Source organism: Parasteatoda tepidariorum, chromosome 2, assembly GCF_982258835.1.
Source record: "Parasteatoda tepidariorum strain Cologne lab strain chromosome 2, Ptep-v5.0, whole genome shotgun sequence".
NCBI classification, from domain to species: Eukaryota; Metazoa; Arthropoda; class Arachnida; order Araneae; family Theridiidae; genus Parasteatoda; species Parasteatoda tepidariorum.
Genome location: NC_141756.1, coordinates 112,736,200 through 112,757,486, shown reverse-complemented (window position 1 = coordinate 112,757,486; position 21,287 = coordinate 112,736,200). Strand labels below are relative to the sequence as shown.

General features: G+C 31.1%; 1 protein-coding gene across 4 annotated transcripts in view; it reads right to left on the bottom strand.

The window, feature by feature from the left end:
* Positions 1–2,589: 2,589 nt before the first annotated feature.
* Ufl1 (UFM1 specific ligase 1) overlaps positions 2,590–21,287 on the bottom strand; it is a 178,834-nt gene continuing 160,136 nt past the window's right edge. For all 4 annotated transcript variants that reach the window (XM_087158057.1, XM_087158055.1, XM_087158056.1 and 1 more), the window contains 8 exons: positions 17,280–17,406; positions 13,660–13,912; positions 10,909–11,066; positions 10,012–10,145; positions 8,403–8,483; positions 6,002–6,093; positions 3,653–3,864; positions 2,590–2,836 (listed from right to left, as the gene is read on the bottom strand). In XM_087158057.1, the coding sequence (XP_087014183.1) occupies positions 2,685–2,836; positions 3,653–3,864; positions 6,002–6,093; positions 8,403–8,483; positions 10,012–10,145; positions 10,909–11,066; positions 13,660–13,912; positions 17,280–17,406 (1,209 nt within the window). In that variant the 3' untranslated portion in view covers positions 2,590–2,684. The remainder of the gene's footprint in view (positions 2,837–3,652; positions 3,865–6,001; positions 6,094–8,402; positions 8,484–10,011; positions 10,146–10,908; positions 11,067–13,659; positions 13,913–17,279; positions 17,407–21,287) is intronic.

Genomic DNA, 21,287 nt, shown 5'->3' with positions numbered 1-21,287 from the left:
TTGTCAAATTGAGAAATTAGCATTTTGCCGAACATAGTTCTTCACTTAAAAAAAAAAAAAGAATCATATAGAGAAATTTTAGAAGTCTATATTTATTTACAATACATATCAACATCCGAGTCCCCTGATTAAAATAATCCTTTTTTTGGTCGTAAAATTAAACTATATAACAATTTTAAAAAAAATAAAATTTTACAATTTAATGGGCGTAACCATTTCGAAGTTTGTATAAAACGGGGTATGATATCTTTAGAAAGAATACGCGGTTGCCAAAAATATGATTTTATTTACAAAACTGAACTATCACGAGGCACAGAAGAGAATATTGAATTTAATATTTAAATTATTCTAAAGTCATCAATCGATGCATACAAAAGTAAAATTCAAAGTAAAATTCACTCTTTTCTAAAATCAAAATGTTCTTTAAACGTTTCGTTATATGCAAGCGAAATTTAAAATCTTTTTATTATCGAATCATTTTTGCGTTATGAGAACGAGACGTGAGGAAAATTCCTGAAAGAGCGGTGAATGCGTAATTTTTTATTACAGAACTAATTTTTAAGCTTGCAATGTATGGTAAATTGCACCACAGAGTACTAAATACATCGATCACAGAAAAAAATGCGATCTTAAATTTACATTAAAAAGTTGTTGTAGTTAATTAACGTCACACTAGAGCTGCACAATGGGCTATTGGCGACGGTCTGGGAAACATCCCTGAGGATGATCCGAAGACATGCCATCACAATTTTGATCCTCTGCAGAGGGGATGGCACTCCCGTTTCGGTAGCGCGGCGACCTGCACGCGAAGTCGAGCACTTTACGGTAGAACAGTTTAACAAGGACCAATACCGAGGCACCCTCGGTCCCTACGCTGACTAATCCGAGTGGTCACCCACCCGCACACTGCCTGCAACCAGTGATGCTTGACTTCGGTGATCTACCTGGAACCTACATTAAAAATAATTTGCATATTATGGTATAATAATCTGTGATTATAACATCTCAAAAACATACTTCAAAAAATGACGCGAGAAAAAAATGATAAAGTATAAAATACGTTTTAATATAAATGTTTTGAATTCATTTGTTTGAGCCCCCAGTCGGAGAAGACTTGACTTCCTGCCAGGCAAAGTCTGGCGTCATTCTTGAATATGTTAACTAAGAAGTGCGAGCCGTGGTGGCTCTCACTTTTTAGGCATTTATATACTACTAGCGTTTAAAGGACAATGAGAGCAGTCACACAAAACATAAACCCAGCCATTGATTCAGTCTGATTTTTTACAGTCTTGATCTACAAGAGCCGCTGTGACTCAAGGAATAGAGCGCTCGCCTCCCAATGAAGTGACCTAGGTTCGATTCCAGCGTCGGCTGGTTGATTCGAATTCTGCTCGCGGCTTGCACCCACCACAATACGGAAGCAAAAGATCACCAATGGCAGACGGATCATGGATTAGAGTTCCCTTGCCTCCAGGCTAACCGAGGGAGGTTTTCGTGGTTTTCCACTGCACGTAACGCAGATGCGGGTTAGTTCCATTAATATTATTTTAAGATCTCTGATTTTTAAGAAAATATTATGCAGATATATATTTGCTTCTTGTTTGTTTAAAATCGAAATATAGTTTGCACGCGAAAGGATTTGTACACTAAAAATTGTTTGATTATTATTCATGATAATTCAATTACCTTACTTGATCTTTTTTTTACATTCACAATGTGATTCTTCATTGTCATCACCCTGATCGTCACAATAGCTGTTACGGATAGCGGCGTAGTTTTGGGGGACGACACCCTCCTCGAAATGAACATTACTTGACTAATGATTTATTGTGTGGTGAGTAGGATGTAGATAAGTTTTCATTATTAATTTAAACATCTATATATATACATTAGAAGGAGGTAACCAATAACCCCCCTTGAACATACATTAAACCTACGTCACTGGTTGCGCTAGTGCTTAACTTTTTAGAGTTAAATGTGAACAATCCATAAACTAGACTTTCTGTTTTTACATATAGCACCTTTTAATTACTTTTCAGGCACTAAAAAATATTTTTAAGCACTAAGCACATAAACAAAATATTTTTTAAAGACTTTACATGATCATGATAATATAACTAGTTTCTGACAAAGAGCTCTTTTTTTTTATTACATTAGCCATCATAAAAGGAAAGAGATTTTTCAGTTCAATATCAGAGGGAGAAAATGAAGTCAGAAATTGCGAATCTCTTGCAAAATGCAGCGGAGTTGCACACAATTCCCACTGAATCCAGGTCAGTATATGCCGATGCGGGATACGCTACGAAACGACAGTAAGCCGAAATGCATTGTGCTTGAATGATTTGTGAAAAATTTGAATAGAACAATGTGAAAGCCACGCTTTTGCATAATACGTGGCGTCATTGTAGAGAAAAAAATCTCATTTCCGAAAAGGGAAAATTAAGCGCTTTTTAAACGAAAATAAGCACCTTTAAGCACTTTTCAAAAACGATACGCACCCTGATAAATTAAAGAAAAGGAATCATCCTTACTTTTTAAAGGTAGTGTTAGTGTCAGATAAATAAATGAAATAATGAACAAATAAAAAGATTGAATATAAATAGATAGCTTTATTAAACAATAAAATAAATAGCTCTATCAAATGAAAACGCCTGGCTATAAAAAATGTATTTATTTTATGTTATTCAATGTACAGAAGGGTCAGTCTCGGATATGGAAGACTTTTTATACGTAACGGCTACCTCTTTGATTTTCGACATTTGCTCAACTAAAGTAGTTTCGATCGTTTTCTTCTCTTCTTCATCGTCACTGGGTGTCAATTTCTTTATGACGAGTTCTGAAATAAGGAAGAAAAAAAAAGATATATAACTAGAGAGAACACTTTCATACACTTTTCTATAATCATAAGTTTTGCTAGAATCATTAGTCATTTACATACCCACAGAGTAATTACTGTATGACAACAAGATTTTTTAAACCAGTAAGTATATTTATTATGTAACAGGGTGCGTAGCCCAATCTTTCAACAAAAAAAAATGAACCTTTTAAGTACTTTTTAAGCACTCAAAAAATATTTTTAAGGACTATACAACACTAACAAAATGCAAAATAATTTTCAAAGACTTCACATGATCACGATCAAATAACTAATTTTTAATTCAAATAATTGTTTTCTTGATTATATTAGCCATTAGAAAATGACCGAGAGATTTTTCGGTTCGATATCTGAAAATGAAGCCTGAAATTGAGAATATCGAGCAAAATGCAGCAGAATTGAAACATATGAGCGCGACAATCTCACGAAACACAGCTCAGTGGACGCACATGCGGACATGCAAGTATTTCATCAAACATGCAAAACGGCCCTTTCATACGCTATGGACCGACGGCACGTTGAAATAGATTGTGGTTGAAGGGATTGGATAAATTTTGAAAAGAACAATTTAAAAAGCACCCTGTTGCAAATCACGCGGCGAAAATCGATAGGGTAAAGAAAAAAAAATCTAGTCTTCAAAAAGGGTAATGTAAGCACTTTTTAAAAACACCGTATGAAAAAAAGCACTTTTTAGCATTTTTTATAAACGCTATGCACCATGTATAAAACAGCAAAGAAATAAGTAGCATTAAATAGTGAAAGGCGGCAGTGTATTACCTTGATAGGTAGCCAGGAGCTCGTAGACTTCGAAAGGCACTTGCCTCTGTAGGTAGACAATGATGTGTGGGACAAACTTCCCAGATGCGTGCAGCATGTTGTGCGTGTGGGTCTGGAAGATGAGAAGGACGGCCACGTGCAGGCACAGGGCCGGTTCACTTGCTTCTGACAATTGGGTGAGGAGAGACTGCCTGTGATTGGCCAACACTAATCTGAAAAATAATTACTTTCTTCATTCCTTATAGTAGAAGATGTTAAGATAAACATTTTACAAAGGATTGGAACCACAATGGCTAACCATCGAGGCGTGATGGCTCGGGGGGATAGAGCGTTCACCTTCCAATGAGGTGAACCGGTTTCAAATTCAAGCGATGGCTGGTCAATACAACGACCACAATGCTGACGTAAAATCAGGGCCGTTTTATCCATTAGGCACTGTAAGCAACTGCCAAGGGGCCCCGTGCTACAGAGAAAAAAATTGACAATGTTTCTTAAACAGTAAAAATTTAATTCGAAATTTCAATGACGATTGTCTTGCTCTGTACGCTATTTTATCGCTATTTGCATCGCCGCTATTTTAGTACATTTCTGAACGCATTCCAAATTAGATATTAATAGTATGGTAGTTAGTTCATATATAACGCAGTAATATAATCGCAAGCAATTTTATCGCGATAATTTTAACGCCGACTAATCAGATGACTATACAGCAAGAGCAGCTTTTTTAACACAACACGCTTGAAAAACGAGCAAAATTCTACGTTGTGAATGCACACTTACTGTTCTGATACCTACCATAGGTACATATATTCTATGGCCAAGCTACCAAAGAGTATGTAAAAATAAGGTTGGCAGTACTGGTTCGTTCGTCGCATGACTGGGGAATTCCCCGATCCGCTAAATACATACATTGTATTGTGTCATAGACAACATTTTTTAAACATTTTTAATGTAATCGTTGAATTTTCACTTCGTGCAATTGAATTTTCACTTCGGCTGAACGTTTCCTTAAATTTCTTCTCACACAGAACCACAAAGGGGAAGAACTAGCCACCGAGAATTGAAATTAATTAAAAACTGTCTTCGTTCAACTATGTCTCACAACCGTTTAAATTCACTGGCCATAATGGCAATTGAAAATGATGTATTGGAAAAGGTTAACTTTCAGGATGTCTTGAACGATTTTGTAACAAAAAAAGTTAGAAGAGTTAATATTTAAGCTTATTGTATGATTTTTTTTAAATGCATATATTAATTACTTATATTCTTTTCGTTTGGTTCAATATTTTTATTGAATAATGTGATAATATACTATATATAATATACTGTGATATATAATAATTAGGAAGTTAGAAGACGGTAGGGGAGGGGGCCCGAGACGAGCATTGCCTAGGGGCCGCGACATACATAAGCCGGCCCTGCGTAAAATATCCTCAGTGGAAGACGGATCGTGGGTTAAAGCCCTCTAGCCACAAGGCTAATGTGGGAGGTTTTTCTCTGCATGTAACGCAAATGTGGGTTAGTACCATCAAAATTTCCACCATGAAGGCAAATTTCTCCCAATACGTGATCCAGGAGTTCCAAATCAGGTTCAAAATTACGAGGCTACAGAGTTGAACATTAGTAGTCATAAACCCAAATATTGGGTTGGCTATTCGACGATGTTTAAAATAAAATAAAATGGCTTACAGTCATTTATTTTATATGGTATATGAAGTGAAAGCATTTCCGACGTTACTAATAATATTCGGTGGAAAGGTTGTAACATAAGTGATGAGCAAAAGGTTAAAATAATAATCGTTTTGTTTCATTGGCAGTTTTTCGTAAAATTATTTAAACTCGTCATAATGTAATCAGTAAAAAATAAGTATATAAATAAAAGGTAAAAATAGTAGGTATGGTTAAATTATGATCATTAATATTATACTAGATGGAAGATAGATATTTATAGATTTCAGATTATTTGAACTAATTTTGAGAATGAATATCTTTTGAAATAGTCTAATAGTTATGAATCTAACACACGTTCTAAATTATCAGAAAGTATAATAAGACACGTAATAAAATTATTTCATAGAAAAATACTGAATTTAAAAAGAAAAAAAAGAAAAAAAAAACCCGAAATCTGTTTGCAATCAAATTATGAAATAGAAAAACAGGTTAAACAAAAATATTAACACAAAACGATAATAGTATTTTTATGAGAAAATAAAAGAAATTGGTTAAAAAGAAAGCAATGTGTTACAAGATCAATGTAAATCATATCAATACTGATAAAAACAATAAAAAGCGGTTGGTTGTCTTCATTTTATTATTCTTGCATACAATAAAAATAACTTCAAAAATTACCTTTCCTTCTTTTTGTCTGGTTTTCTGACAATCATATCACAAATTCCAGCACCTAAAACAGTTTCTACTGCAGGATGAAAGTCCTCCAAATTCTAGAAATGACAACAAACAAGAAATAAAGAAAATTTATTAAGTTAACTTATAAAATGAAGAGAGGAAGTGGTGGGGAAAAAAAACTTAAAATTTATATTTTATCTGCCTACAAAATATTGATTGTAACAGTTTATTTATATGGGCCTCAAAAATTATTTTTAACTTCAAAAAGATTCCACAAACTTGTTTATAAAAATATTTAAATGCAAGCTGTCGATTATAAGCTGGTTAAGATTAAGGCATTTCAGAATGGCTTTGAGTTTCAGTTTCTTCATAAAATTTTCGAAATACATTTCAACTTGCATTTAGACACCATTCTGAACAAGAAACAATTCCAAAATAATTAAGATGACTGAAAATTCAAGAATTTATTTATAGCAAAAACAGAAGATCTGCATTAATTATTTTTTTTTAAAACCAGGGTAGTGTTTTATTGGGTGAGTCGGTTCTTCTACTGGAGTAGTCGGTTTGAAGGTTGGATTATTCCAACACCCAGGTAAGAGCGTTGGTCATACTCCAAAAGGAAAGATAAATTGATCAAGGTATCCTTTATTTTTCACTTTGGCAAAATAAATGCTACGAAAATACATGAACTGGCAGAAGGGTATATCTCCCACGTGGGTCCAGGTTCTCCCTGTTTGCTTCAAGGAGAAGATATTACAATAAGCATTAGAGAGTTATTTAAATTTAATATAAATTTATATTCAAAAGATAATTGCAAATTAATAAAAAGAAAGATGAATACGAGATCCACAATCTGTGAGCGCACAGGGGGAGAGAGGAAAAAAAGGCAGAGCCTTGGTAAGAGCTCTACGGGGTAAACTGGTCTATCTCCAAAAGATAGTGTATAGCGGTTGTGAGAACCTCTACAGTCAACACACTAGGGGGTAAGCCCTTGAGATTTCGCAAACGCCAAAGACAACAAAGAAGTCGCTTCAGTTGGAGACAGCCCAGTAGGCAATTGGCACAACAAACATTATGATGATCACCTCACAGGTAGGAGGAATATATTATATTCTGAACACATGTTTAACTGATAAGTATCTATGAATTTCAACGATAAAATGTCCAACATTTAAACAGTTTAAGAATTACTCAGTTTAAAAGATCAGTGTTGGAAAAAAACATTTCAAGAACCTTGCTTTGTAAGTTACATGATTGTCTTTTTTGTTTCTAGATGTTTAATTATCAACAGGAACTGGCACATATTGATATTAATAAGTTTTTTAAATTAGTTTGACTCAAAGAAATGAAGAGGTAAATTAGGATAGATATGAGAAGTGATTGCCAGAATAAGAAATTGTTTGTTAATTTTTCGAAACTTAATTAGAGATTCGGACATTGAAATAAATATATTGAAAATATTAGGTTTTAAAAAAGAAGAAGCCAATAGCAATAATGACTGGAAAAAAAGATAGAATCATTATGTTACAATATTATCGTATAAAAAAATACTGAAAATCGATAGCAATATTAGCACAAAAAAAATTAAAACATTAAAATGCAGCATGAAGTGATTATTTAAAGGCACACTTCTTATTTTGCGTGTAATAATAATATTGTATTAACATAAAGGAATTTTAAAAACCATATGCAATTAAGATAGAGGTGAATTAGGAAAGATATATCAGGTGATTGTTGGAGTAAGAAATTAGCTACTAATTTTCAGAAACTAAAACTAAATTAGAAATTCGGGCACTGTAATAAATAATATATTAAAAATATTAGGCTTTTAAAATGAAGTGAATAGCAATAATGACTGAAAAAATGATAATATCATTGTATCAAAAATAGAATACTTAAATGATGGGATATAATATGAGGGGATATTGACATGTTACTTTATTGCATGAAAAACAAATTGTTTAACGCCATCAAAAATTAGCTTCATAATATCATATTTTAATAAAATATAAGTTGAATAAAAAAAAACAATTTTCCAAACGCTTGCAATTTCAGAATTACTTTTTACATAATAAATTTTACATTCGTTTTTGTCATGGCAATGGAATAAATTCTGGCCAAAGCCATTCATTTCAGAATTTTTCTTTAATGCTTTGATTTGAAGTTAAGGTGAAATTGCACTATTACAACTCTAGTAGGAAAAAAAAGGTGTTTAAGAGAGGCATAAATACCTTGTTAAAAACATTTAACAAACTTCAAAATAAAATTTTATAAAAAATTTGAATTATAAAAAATTTGTCGGAATATAATTTTTGTTTCGCAGAATTCCAAAAAATTAGCAGAGAAAACACATGTCTGAAATAACTCTAAGACGTTGAACAAATTAAATCAATAACTTACATACCTTTGCATTTAAAGAGTTGTGAAGCTTTATTAGTGGCTGTCGTATGTCTTCAGAAAATTTATTTATAATCTTTAGACGTTGCTAAAAAAAAAAATAATGACATTGTAACAATATAAAAATAATAAATAGTCAGGCAAAATTTTGATAGAAGTAAATGTAAGTTAAGATATTGAAATAAAGGCAATGACATAATTAAAAAATAATTTAAAAGCGTGATATGTACCGAGTTGAAAAATTTATGCAAAATCATGAAATATGATCATTCCTTACCTGCAAGTTGACAAATGTGTCTATATTGAAAAACTTTATTTTTTATTTTATTTTATAACCGTAGTTGAACAGCTCATGCAATTTCGGGTTTACGGTTATTAATGTTCAACTCCGTAGCCTTATAATATTTGAACCAATACAGAAGACAAGGAAACTCCTGGATCAGCACCCACTCAGGCATGGTTTGTTATGGGAACATGCATCAGTCACCATTTGCTACAAGGGGAGTCTTCGGCTGACGGGATAAAACTCACGGCCTTCGGACATGGACCAAGTGCCTTACCAATTAGGCTAACATGGCCCATAAAGCTTAACATAAATATTTAATAAAATAAAAATTTTATGAAAAAGTATTCTGAATTTATTTTTTTTAAGTGTTTAGTTATGCCAAATTAGAATAATTTCAATTAAACAGTGTACATGATTTAAAATTTAGAGAAGTGATTGTAATATTAAAATAAAATTTGGTTTTGAAGATGGTGCACAAAAATTAGAAATTGGCAGAATCCCCGTGGCAGAATTGCAGTGATTGTTGCAACATTGTTGCAGAACGTTAGAGTTCTTGCAAAAAGATTTTCCTCTTGAAAAATAAAAAAATTTAATTTTTTTTCTATAGAAATTGACATGTAATATTTGAATCCTGCATTTAGATAATTAGTTTTTGGTTACTGATATTGATTTTCACATGGTTTTTAAATATCCTGATATATTTCAAACAATATGGAAAATTTAAATCTTGCATTTGAGTACTTATTTTTTAAGGCGTTTTTTTTTTGAGGTTTTGGAAGTTAGCGGTATTAATTTCTCCACAGTTTTTACATCTGATATTATTCATTACAAAACCTAATCACGAATTGAAACATGCATTTGAGGAATCTGATTCCTGTGATTTCGTCATTGATCTTTTTTTCGGCAATTACTACTAAGGAAAATGCAAAGAAGGAAATAATTTGCACATATCTCCCCTCAACAAAATGCAAGAATATCACCCATAATATTAGAACAAAAAATTATTACACATTCAGTAAAAAAAATATATGTATAGTTTTTTTTTTTTTTTTTTTTTTTTGTAAGCACAACACTTTTGTTATTTTAAATCAGCAATATATATATTTGTTATTATTAAAAGTATCTTGCAGAAAGATATTAGTGATAGTTTTGTCACAGATAGCTCGAAAAAATTCTGCCACAGGGGATTTTATTTGGAAATATGTTTTCAAAGTTAAAGCTCAATATGGTTTATAAGATGGTGTTTAAAAACTTAGAATTGATGACTTGGCCGTTAAATGGGTTGAGGAAAATGACTAATAATCTGGATAATAGAGAGTGAATGGAGTACCTCAATAGTGAAAGATGTTTCTGATTGCACAGCTGCCACACCATGTTCCTGGGCAAGGTAATTGACAATCATGTTCACCAGGTCAGAGCAGAGAGTTTTCAAAAGATGTTTTAGGAGCTGTGCACAAACATCTTCTGTGGAAACAATAAAATAATATTTAGCTGCATAAGGGTGTTTTAAAATCAAAGTGTGATTAAAATTAATTTACAGGGTGTGTAGCCAGATTTTTCAACAAAAATTCACACCTTTTAGGTACTTTTTAAATACTCAAAAAATATTTTTAATCACTCCTTCTCCCCCCCCCCTCAAAAAAATCATAATTAGAATCTGCACAGTAATGAAAAAAAAAATTCGATTGTTTAAAGTAACATTTATCAGCATAAAATAAATAAAATTCAAAAAATATTTTCAGTAACTTGACATAATCATGATAAGATAACTAGTTTCTCAAAAACATTGCAAAGAATGTAATTTAGAACAACAATAGACACGGCAAAGAAAAATCTCTTTTTAAAAGATAGAAAATTAAACATTTTTTACTAACCCCGAATAAAAAAAGCACCTTCAAGTACTTTTTAAAAATGTTACGTACCCAGATTTAAACATTTTTTACATCTTCTAACTAAATTATTTTTTGCTAGATGCTTATCTATAAAGAGATGAATTTAACATACACATCAAAATAGTGAGTTGTTAAATTTTACAATTTTAAAAAAAATTTCAAAACTTTTTTTCAAATGTTTTCTTCTACCTTCTCCTACGAAAAAAAGAAAAAAAAATTCCCTTTTTAGCCTTTATTGCAAACCACTGTTGATTAAAATCAAACCACTTTGCAATCATTATTGAGACAGTTATAATGTTTTTGACAAAGACAACTTAAAAAATATTTAGAAATACCTGAAAATAGCTCTGTTGCTTTTTCAAACATTAAAATGTGGCTTAAGAGAGTTGTAAAATTGTTTTGATAGTCAGCATGTTGCTTACGACGGCTGGATCCTGCAGATGTAGATTCAAATAAAGCTTTTGCAACCTCTTGGTACTTCTTTTTAAGAGGTCTGAAATCAATATTAAACTATGTTAAAGATATTTAAAATATATTTGAAAAAAACTAACAATTAAAAAACTGTTAGCATTTATATCTATATTTTGAATGAAAAAAAAGGTTTATTCTCAATCACTGATATATTCTTTATAATGGATATCGGGTAATATAAATGAAACGAATACATTAAAGATAAATAATTTTTTACACATCTATTTTGGCCATACATTTCTTGATAATTTTTTTAGTAATGATTTAAACTATAGATTAAAGAAAAAAAAATTTAAATTTAAAGAAAAAATAAATAAAACCTTTAGTTTCTATAAATTTTATATTTATACTATTTATATTTATATTATTTTTAGGGGGGAAAAAATCTAAAAATCAGGAACAAAGTAACAAATTAAAATACACAAATAATTACCTGAAAAAAAAACATATTAAAATTGATGTATTGTTGTTTTCAATTCAAATCAAAAGTTTTTTTTTAAATGATTAAAAATAAAATAATAAAAGTAGCCAAAGAAAAAAACAAAGAAAATAAAAAAAAGTATTAAACAAAACATAAAAAAGTGACATAAAAAAAAGTATTATACAACATATTGTAAGTATTAAAAAAAGTATTGTACAAAGTATTATACCAATTAAAAAAAATTAATGGCATGCTTATTACCAAAATTAAAAAAAAAACAGTGCACATAAATATATTTTTTTTTATCAAATCTTCTTTTGTTTCATAAAATTCAAATATCCTTATAAGCTAATGAGTTTATTTGGTTTTATCGCCACATTAGAGCTATAATAAATAGTAAGTAGAACTTGAAAAAAATTTAAAAGAGTGTGTAGCAAAATTTTTCATCAAAAAAAGCATCCTTTTGGTACTTGTTTAAGACCTCAAAAAATATTTTTAAACACTTTTTTAAAAATGTATATAACTAAGATATGCACACTAATGATTTTTTTTCTCCACATTTGAAAGTTCTCCACATATATATAAACACATACAAAGATTTCACAACATAACATGATAAAATAACTAGTTTCAACAAAGAACTCAACTCTTACATATATTAGCAACTATAAAATGTAGAATTTCTGCACAATTTTAAGAATGTTCAATAGAGCCACTAATAGCATTTTTAAAATTTATATATTCTATTAATTATATAAAAAAATTAATTTAAAGCTACTGTTAGTTAAAATTTTCAATTTCAAATAAAAATTTTTTATAAATGCATACTCAACAAAGACATTCACAAGATTAATATTACTGATCATACTGAACTGTTAAAGATAAGTAGAAAATTAAATAAATTTATAACACAAAAATGTATGAATGGTTTTGTTTCAAAGTTCTTTACTTGGTACAAAATTTCTTTAATGAAATGATTGAAATTTTTTTCAATAAATTTGAAATGTAAATAGAATGAGGATTGAAGATAGAGAATTTTGTAGGAAGTAAATTATTATATTCACATTATTTAACAAGTAAAACTGAAAAAAAAAATTGAATTTTTATCTTATATTGTTTTTAAATCAAATAATAAAGAGTTTTTTGAATTGATAAATCTGAATAACATAAATTTTTTTCACTGAATTTGCTTTAAGTTTAGGTAAAGAAAAGCGCTTCACATTATACAAATGTCTTAAATCTAAAAATTATTGAGTTTTTTTTTCTTAATAAAATAACTCAAAAACCCTAAAATTTTAATAAAAAATCGAGTAAAATAAGATAACAATAAAAGATTTATGTATTTAAAGCAATAAGTGGTCAGTCCCTCAGGTAAAAATTCACTGCTTTAGACTCAAAAAAATTAGTGAATTATGTCACTAATTTATGTGGCATAATTCCCAACCCCCAAGTCAAGTTCAATTGTGGTACTGATCTATAAATAGAATGATGCGAGAATGTCATCAATTTGCCAGTGAGGAGGACTATGGTGCTTCACCAGCAAAGAAATTTTTAAAAAAATTTTAAAAAATAGAACAATTTTTTTTCATTGTTTGTGATCTATGTCATGATCATCATTGTCTATGATCAGATAAAATTCGTGAGATTTTCGGTTTAATTTCAGGGGGCAAGAGATAAAACCTGAAATCTCTAAAAAAATGTAGAAGTATTGCATGAGAGTGTGCGTGAAACTTTTTCAAGGAATCTAGCTCAGAGTTTGTGCTTGAGGAGCTATGCGTGATACAGCCAACAGGTAAAATGATTGATGTTTTCACATGCCGAAATGTATTGTGGTTAAAATTATTATTAAAATGTTGAATAGAACAGTGAGAAAATTGCACTTTTCACAAAATTGAAGGCAACTATTGGCGTGGTAAAAAAAAATCTCATTTTGAAAAAAGAGAAAATTAAGCACTTTTCATAAACAGCCAATAAAAAAGCACTCTTGAGAGCTTTGATAAAACAAAAAAAAGTACCTTTAAAATTTTTTAAAAACGGTATGTTACCTCTTTTATCCTAAGAGTAAACCATAAGTTTAACTATCACATAAAATGGTAAATTATCTCGTAATTTTGAAGAAATAATGCACTAAAAACTAAGGGTATTATAAAATCAACATTTTTCTGTATGTTAGTCGCATTAGGGTTAGCTTTACCTATGTATTTCAACTGCTATATCTGTGATTAACTCATCCGGGCAGTCACGAAATTGTTCCAAACTCTTGATGTGTTTCTCTACTTCACTCACAGATAAAAATTCCAAGTCCAACTTCTGAGGTTTAGATTGGGACTCAGTTTCTTCATCGCTTCCATAATCATCAGTTTTTTTCTCAGTGAAGTATTTCCGCTTCACGTTCTTAGTTTTCGTCTCCCTTCCTTGACTTCCAGTTCCACTACCTGATTTACCACCTGCTCAAAAAGAAAAAAAAAATCCTTTATCAAAAAAGACGACAAAAAAAACCCACTTAAATCATTATTTAAAATAATAAAGTTAAATAATTTTGGAGAGAGGAGTTATCGACAATGTCAACATTCATCTATGAGAAGCAACCCTGCCAAAGAATCCAGTTAACATATCTAATATACTAGTGAATTGGGATTATATATTTGTAGTGTAGTAAATAGGAATTATATTTTTGTAGTGGTAGAAACACTACAGTACTCCTCCACCAGAATTATACCTGCGATAGAATTCGATGAAGGGATACCACTAGTTGATTCATTGCTGTTTTGTGAGAAGCCTGGAGAGCTGTATTAAGATCACCATACTTTTTGAGTGCTAATCGTGAGAGCTGTATTAAGTTCACGATAGTGGTCACTGCCGAGTTGCTTTTAGCAGTCGAGTGCATATGCTTTACATCGTGTGTTATCGAGACTGAAAAGCAACAGTGTGAGAAGGACAATGTCACAGTCAGAATTCAACTGTTCAATGTGGACCATCCATTGAAGTAGGCACATTCAAATCAAAGTGGGAGTTTCTATTAAGGTAGGCGTGTCTACATCAGGTCCGAAAGTCACCAGTGTGGAACATTTGTTATCGACAATGTCAACCTTAATCTATGAAAAGGTACCCCCCATAGAATCGAGTTAACATGTCTTATATACTAGTGAATTAGGATTATATTTTTGTAGGGGTAGAAACACAACAAGTACAAGTAAATGTTTTTTCCTTTTTTGCAGACAATGCTTGTCAAAACTTAATGGAATACTTCTCACGAGTTATGTTTCGAGACAACTTAACAACTAACTTTAGTTACTGGACAATCACAAATAAGCTGAGCTAAAAAGCGAATAGAAGGGCTAGGTCACTACTTTGAAGAGACTTGTCCCGCTCTGAGCACCTGATATTAGTCATTGAGGTCACGGTGACGCAGTATCAACTTTTTGTTTTAAAAATAAATTGTTTTGCATGTTCATGTAACTACCATTCTTTTTTTTAAACTGATTTCAATACCAAAATATATAGATATCAGAAAATATAAAGATGCCATCAAATGAATTATAAAATGTACTAGAAGAATGCATTTTATAATTCATACGTTCATGGTACAGACGTTCAAACTCAGAACTCTATTGGGCCATTAGAGAGCCTGATGTTGTCAAGTATGTAAAAATCCAAAGAATTAAATGGGCTGGTCACATCATTCGAATGAACAGAGAGCGTTCGACAAACATAATTTTTTCGGCTCAGCCCATCGGATCAAGGCCCAGAGGTCGACCAAAGCTGAGATGGGCCGACTGCGTGGAAAGAGACTTTTCAGTCTTAAAAGTCTCAAACTGGAAGACAAATGCCAGGCGGAGGCAGGCCTGGAGAAAGTTGATTGAGAAGGCCAGGGCCCACCCGGGGCTGTCGTGCCATTGAGGAAGGAAGGAAGGGACTAGAAGAATGCTGTGAATAAAAAAAGGATTATGTTATCTGTCACAGAACTTTTATTAGAAATTCACCATTGAAATCGATACCCTCTGGCAAATTTAAACAGATAAGAAGAAAAAAAATGTACAAGGTCAAGAAAATAAAACCACGAAAATCAAAAGTATTTATGTGCTTTAATTACAACGCCTTTATTTTAAATATTTAGGAGCAAGTGTAATACTTTCATTATTATATGCCCAAAGATTATATTTTTAGTTATTAGCATTTAAGATTGTTGTTTCCTAGTGATAATGTATAAAATATTTGCTATTATGTATCAAAAAATATATTAAAATTAGTCATCTCAATTAATAAACTATTGTCATCGGACAATACGTAACCACAAAACTGTTCATACATGCTTTCTTTCATCTAACAGTAAAAGTTTAAAACCAAAATTAGAAAACAATAATGCTGATGACTATCACTGAGATATTTGACCAACTTTAAAATGTTATTTTTTAATACCATCAGGAATACCAAGAAAATGTATGAATACTATATTTTTGTACAGAAATTATTTGTTAGCAGTGTAAAGTTTGACAGCTATTATCAGAGAAAAGTGTTGAACATTTAACTCAATTCTAACTGAAAGTATAAACAGCAAAGTTTTCATATCCTTTAGTTATGATTTTCGAGATATGTGTGAGGTGTGACGTCATGAGGTGGGGAATTATAGTTTCAGCTTTGAGTAAGGAATGAACCAGCCATTCTCTTCACCCGTGACAAATAAGTGTATCTGCAAAACCAGCCATCACTATTTACAGTTAGGCCATCATACGGAGGAGTATTTTGCAAATTTAGAAGAATATGATATTAAAATATATTTTTTTCTAACAACAAAGTACAATAATTGAAAATTATGTTACTTTTCAATTATAGCACTTTAAAGATTAATACGTCAAGAGAGATATTTACATACTATCTTTTTATGGTTTATTATTTTAACAGAAATGGAATTTAAGGATAAATCCCAACTGCAAATAAATGGGGAAGTAAAAGCAGTCTGGGCACAATTCTTATCACTTTGCCACAATCAAGTTGTCGACCCTTATGCTCCATATCACCCCTGGCCCACAATTGAGCTCTTCATATACAAGTTAAAAATGTAGAGAAAACAAAGAAATAGATAAATATAAGGAGAGAAAAAATTTTCACAAATCTAAAAATTAAAAAAAAAAAAAAAGTAGGAAAATGAAATAAGAAAAAGATATAATCTCGTCATCAGCTCACACGCTTATAACCAAATAAAATAGTGCTTTCGAATATTGTATTAATATAGACGAACTAAAATACATCAATACCATAGAACAGTGTTTCCCAAAGTGTGATACACATACCCCCAGGGGTATGGGAACAGTTTAGCGGAGGTACACATTCTTATGCAAAATATCTTGCAACAAACAAAATTTTCAAACAATTATATTTAAAAACAAAGCTGGCCATGAAAATTTACTATTGGTATTTTTCTATTGGCTATTTTTTGAAGAGTCAACAAATTTAGTTAACTTTTAAATTTTTTGAATATTTTTTTCCATGTTTCCTCTATATTTTTATATTTTAAACTTATTTTATGAGTTCTATGTATGTGCAGCTTATGCGAAGTAAATAAAACACTATTTCTCTCTCTCTCTCTCTCTCTCTCTCTATATATATATATATATATATATATATATATATATATATATATATATATATATATATATACACAACTTTTAACATATATATATATATGTAAATAGATAATAACATATTAAAATTTTTATAGGTTGGTAAAATAGTGCTAAAATAAAATTGCCTGTATTTTATTTCAAAATAAACAAGAAAATGTGAACACAAATAGGAAATGAGAGAATTACTTACCAGATGATCCCTTTTTTTTCTTATCTTCTTTAAATTCTTGCCTTCCTTTTGAAGGTGTTCCTTTTTTTGCTTGAGCACTTTGGACATTTTGAGGAGTAGTAAAAAGATGTGGTTTATTTGCAATGTCCTACAAAACATTTAACATACAGAATAAAAATATAAAAAGGGAAATTACACTTGTGCATCAAAGCAAATTATAAATGAGACAAAAAATAAACTTTCGTAAAACATAAAAATTTTATGAAACATAAGAGCGAGAAATGAATTAAAATTTGATTTTAAAGCAAATAAACTTGTTTAATAATTTAAAAATGAAAATGTTTTGAAATAGTTTGAAGAAAAAAAAGGCTTATTCTCTTATTATGTTTAAATAAAAATAAATAAATATCATAAATGTTAAACAGAATACTATTCATTTATAATTAGAACTTTTTGAAAACATGATAAAAATCTCATTAAAAAACATAAACATAACATATTTAATAAGAATGTTTTGAAAAAAATAATATCGTTAATAAGAGCAAAAAACATATAATAAACACATTTAATATACAGATGAATTTTTCTACTTTTTATTAATTACACCATTTAGTTAATAATATATTTTATAAAAAATAGAAAAATGCATAAGAAAGTTATGAAAAAGAAATCATATAATTTGGCAGGAACAAAACATATTAGAAATTTTCAAAAACATCAAAATTAAAGTGAAAGCATAAAAAATAAAATTTTAAACCACTAAATATAGCAAATTAAAAAAATACCCAAACTGCCTTATGTTTTTAAATCATCAAAATAAAAAATAAAAATAGCAGAAATAAGTTGTTACGATAAAGGCCAAAGTTCTTCATAGACTGTAGAGCCAAGGAGTAAGTAAGTAAGTTGTTTACTGATAAATACAATAAAATATGTGTGTAAATATTTTTTCAATTTGAAAGTGGGAAGAAAAAAAACATTTTTAACAAATTCAGGGGCCTGTCTAGGTTTTTCTGAGAGGTACCTATTTTGTGAAAATTTAGACAACATTTGTGAAAATTAAAAATTATATAAAATCAGCACAGAAATAAGGTACAAATATAAATTTATCGATTCTTATGGCATACAAAAATAAAATTTTAAGAAAAAGTATTTTGTGAAGGTACTACCACTAAACGGTCGTAAATTTGGCCTGGACAGACCCCAGAAATTATATATAAAATTAAAAGCTACTTCTGTTTCAGAGCTTGGTAATATTTTAACTTTAAGAAATATTTAAATAAAAAAGAAAAAAAATCAAAATTACATAGAAATACAACTTGTGAAGTTCTCCAACTGAGCTCGTGCTTTACAAAGCTGTGATTTCTCTATCGAAACTAGAATTTCTATTTTATTAGTTGTTTTTTTACCCATTTACAAACCTCAAAAAAAGGTTGGGATGGTTTAAAACATCATGAAGTGCCTAATAAAACACATATTTATGTGTTTTTTATTTCACATACGATATTTGGCGATGCTCTTTTTTCTGTAATGACTACTGCTATTTTCATAATTCCACAAAATTTTGATTCATTTTCCTAAATCGGGGTGCCCAGCCAAATCTTTCAACAAAAAATAAGCACCGTTTAAGTACTTTTTCAGCACTGAAAAAAATATTTTTAAGCACTATATACATTAACAAAATACAAAATAATTTTCAAAGTCTTTACCATACCCGGTAACAACCCCGGAATTTCCGGAGCATCTCCGGAAATTCCAGTGTACTCCGGGCACTCCGCAAAGATATACATTTTACCTGGAAAATAAACCCAGTAGCTAATTTTCACATTTTTCTTAAGATGACGTCACGTAATCCTATTCCCCGCCCCTTTCACGTCAGCTCCTTCTCCTCCCAATTGAGAACGGTGTTTCTTTTCCCCGCGCTCTTGTGGTATAGTGCTGACGTCACCGAACCTGCAGAGCTAGAACTGGTCGAATGACGTCACCATTACATTAAAACTGTGATGCGAACCTGTCGTGTTTACTTTTTTCTGCTGCCGACGCTAGGCTTAGTTGAAGTTAGTTGCTGTTTGAAGATAAGATCATGGCTTCCAAAAAACATTCACAGATGTATAGAAAAGAATATTCTGTCGAATGGCCAGTTTTTTCTCGCTCAACTAAATCTATGAATCATGTATACTGTAATATTTGCAAATGCGATTTTTCTATCGCTCATGGAGGTCGGAATGACTGTTTACGGCATGTGGAGGGATCGCGCCATCGAGCGAATGGTGCCGCTTCTTCCTCCAGTAAAAGTATTAGAGATATGTTCTCTAGTTCCTCAAAAGAGAGCCAAAGTGTCATTAAAGCAGAAACTCTCTTCACCAATTTCATAGTTCAGCATAATTTACCTCTATCTGTTGCGGACCACGTAGGCCAGTTATTTAAAAGAATGTTCCCGGACTCTAACATAGCGGCCAAATTCAAATGCGCTAGGAAAAAAACGACAGAAATCTGCAAAAGTCTTGCAGAAACTACTCAAAATAATTTGTGCTCCATAATGAGGAATGGAAAGTTTTCTCTAGCGACAGACGGGAGCAATTCGTCTGGCGATAAGCTTTTTCCTCTGGTGGTAACATTCTTTGATGATACCAACGGTAGAATTAAGACTACCCTTTTCTCTCTTCCAAAATTGGATAAGGATGGTACCGGGGAAAACATTTTCATGCTTTCCCCGGTGCAAAAAATACGGATTCAAAAAATAGTGTTCCCTGGGAACACTGCATCGCCTTTTGTGCAGACAATGCTTCAGTTATGCTTGGACAACATAAAGGAGTGGGGTCATTTATAAAGAAAAAGAATCCTAATGTCATCATTCATGGTTGTGCTTGCCACTTAATCCATTTAGCTGCTAAACATGCTACAAAAAAAATCAGTTTTGATGTAGAAAGTTTTTTGATAGATGTGTTCTACTATTTGAAGAAGAGTTCAAAGAGAATCCAGCTTTTAAAATTCTGTGAAGAACTATGTAATCTTGAAAACAGCAAAGTATGGGGCTACAAGGTGGCTATCAATGGGCAAAACCATTGATCGATTTTTAGAGAAATGGGATGCCTTAAAAATCTTTTTTTGTGAGGAAGAGAAGGGCTCTTCGGAAACTTTTAAAAAATTGACGACTATTTTTGAGGATAAATCGACTCGACTCTACCTTTTCTTTTTACAGTCAGTCATCCCATTGTTTGAATCGTGCAATACGATGATGCAGCAGCAAGCTCCATTGATTCATAGATTTCAGAGAGAACTTATGAATTTATTTAGCAATATTTTGTCTCGATTCATAAAACCAGCATGCATAGCAAATGCAAGTTCTGTTTTTGAAGTCAATTTTAATAAATCAAAGAACCAAAAAGATGATTCTGAACTTGTGATAGGTGGCAAGACAAGACAATACATAAAAGATTCAGACCTTTCTTCAGAGGAAATGAGGCAGTTTTATTCGTCAATCAGAAAATTTTATACCGAAGCACTCTTATATTTTAAAAAAATTTCCCCTGACCACTGAAGTTTACAAGCACTGTGAAGTGGCTGATATAACCATTCGACAGGAAGCTAAATTTGCTTCTTTGGACTATTTTTTGTCTCTGTTTTTTGTTTCAGAGGAAAAACGGAGTCAAATTGAGCAAGAGTTTGCTTTATACCAAATGGACTAACTAAATGAAGAGATTTTATCAGCCGAACGATGTGACACAGCTTGGACTCTTATATCGGGTTTAGTGGATATGAATGGTGCAAGGAAATATGAAGCATTGCCATCAATAATGCTGACCATACTCATTTTACCTCACAGCAATGCTGCTTGTGAACGGGTGTTTTCTATAGTTAAAAAAAATTTAACTGATAGTAGGTCCAGCTTGGCTTTGCCAACCTTGGAGGCACTGCTAATAGAGAAGTGCAAAAGTTCCGAAACATGCTGCTATGATGCAGTGTTAACTGAACAAGACTTAATAAAAGCTAAAAAAGCTACTTATGTTTCTTTAACTGGCGAAAAAGTTT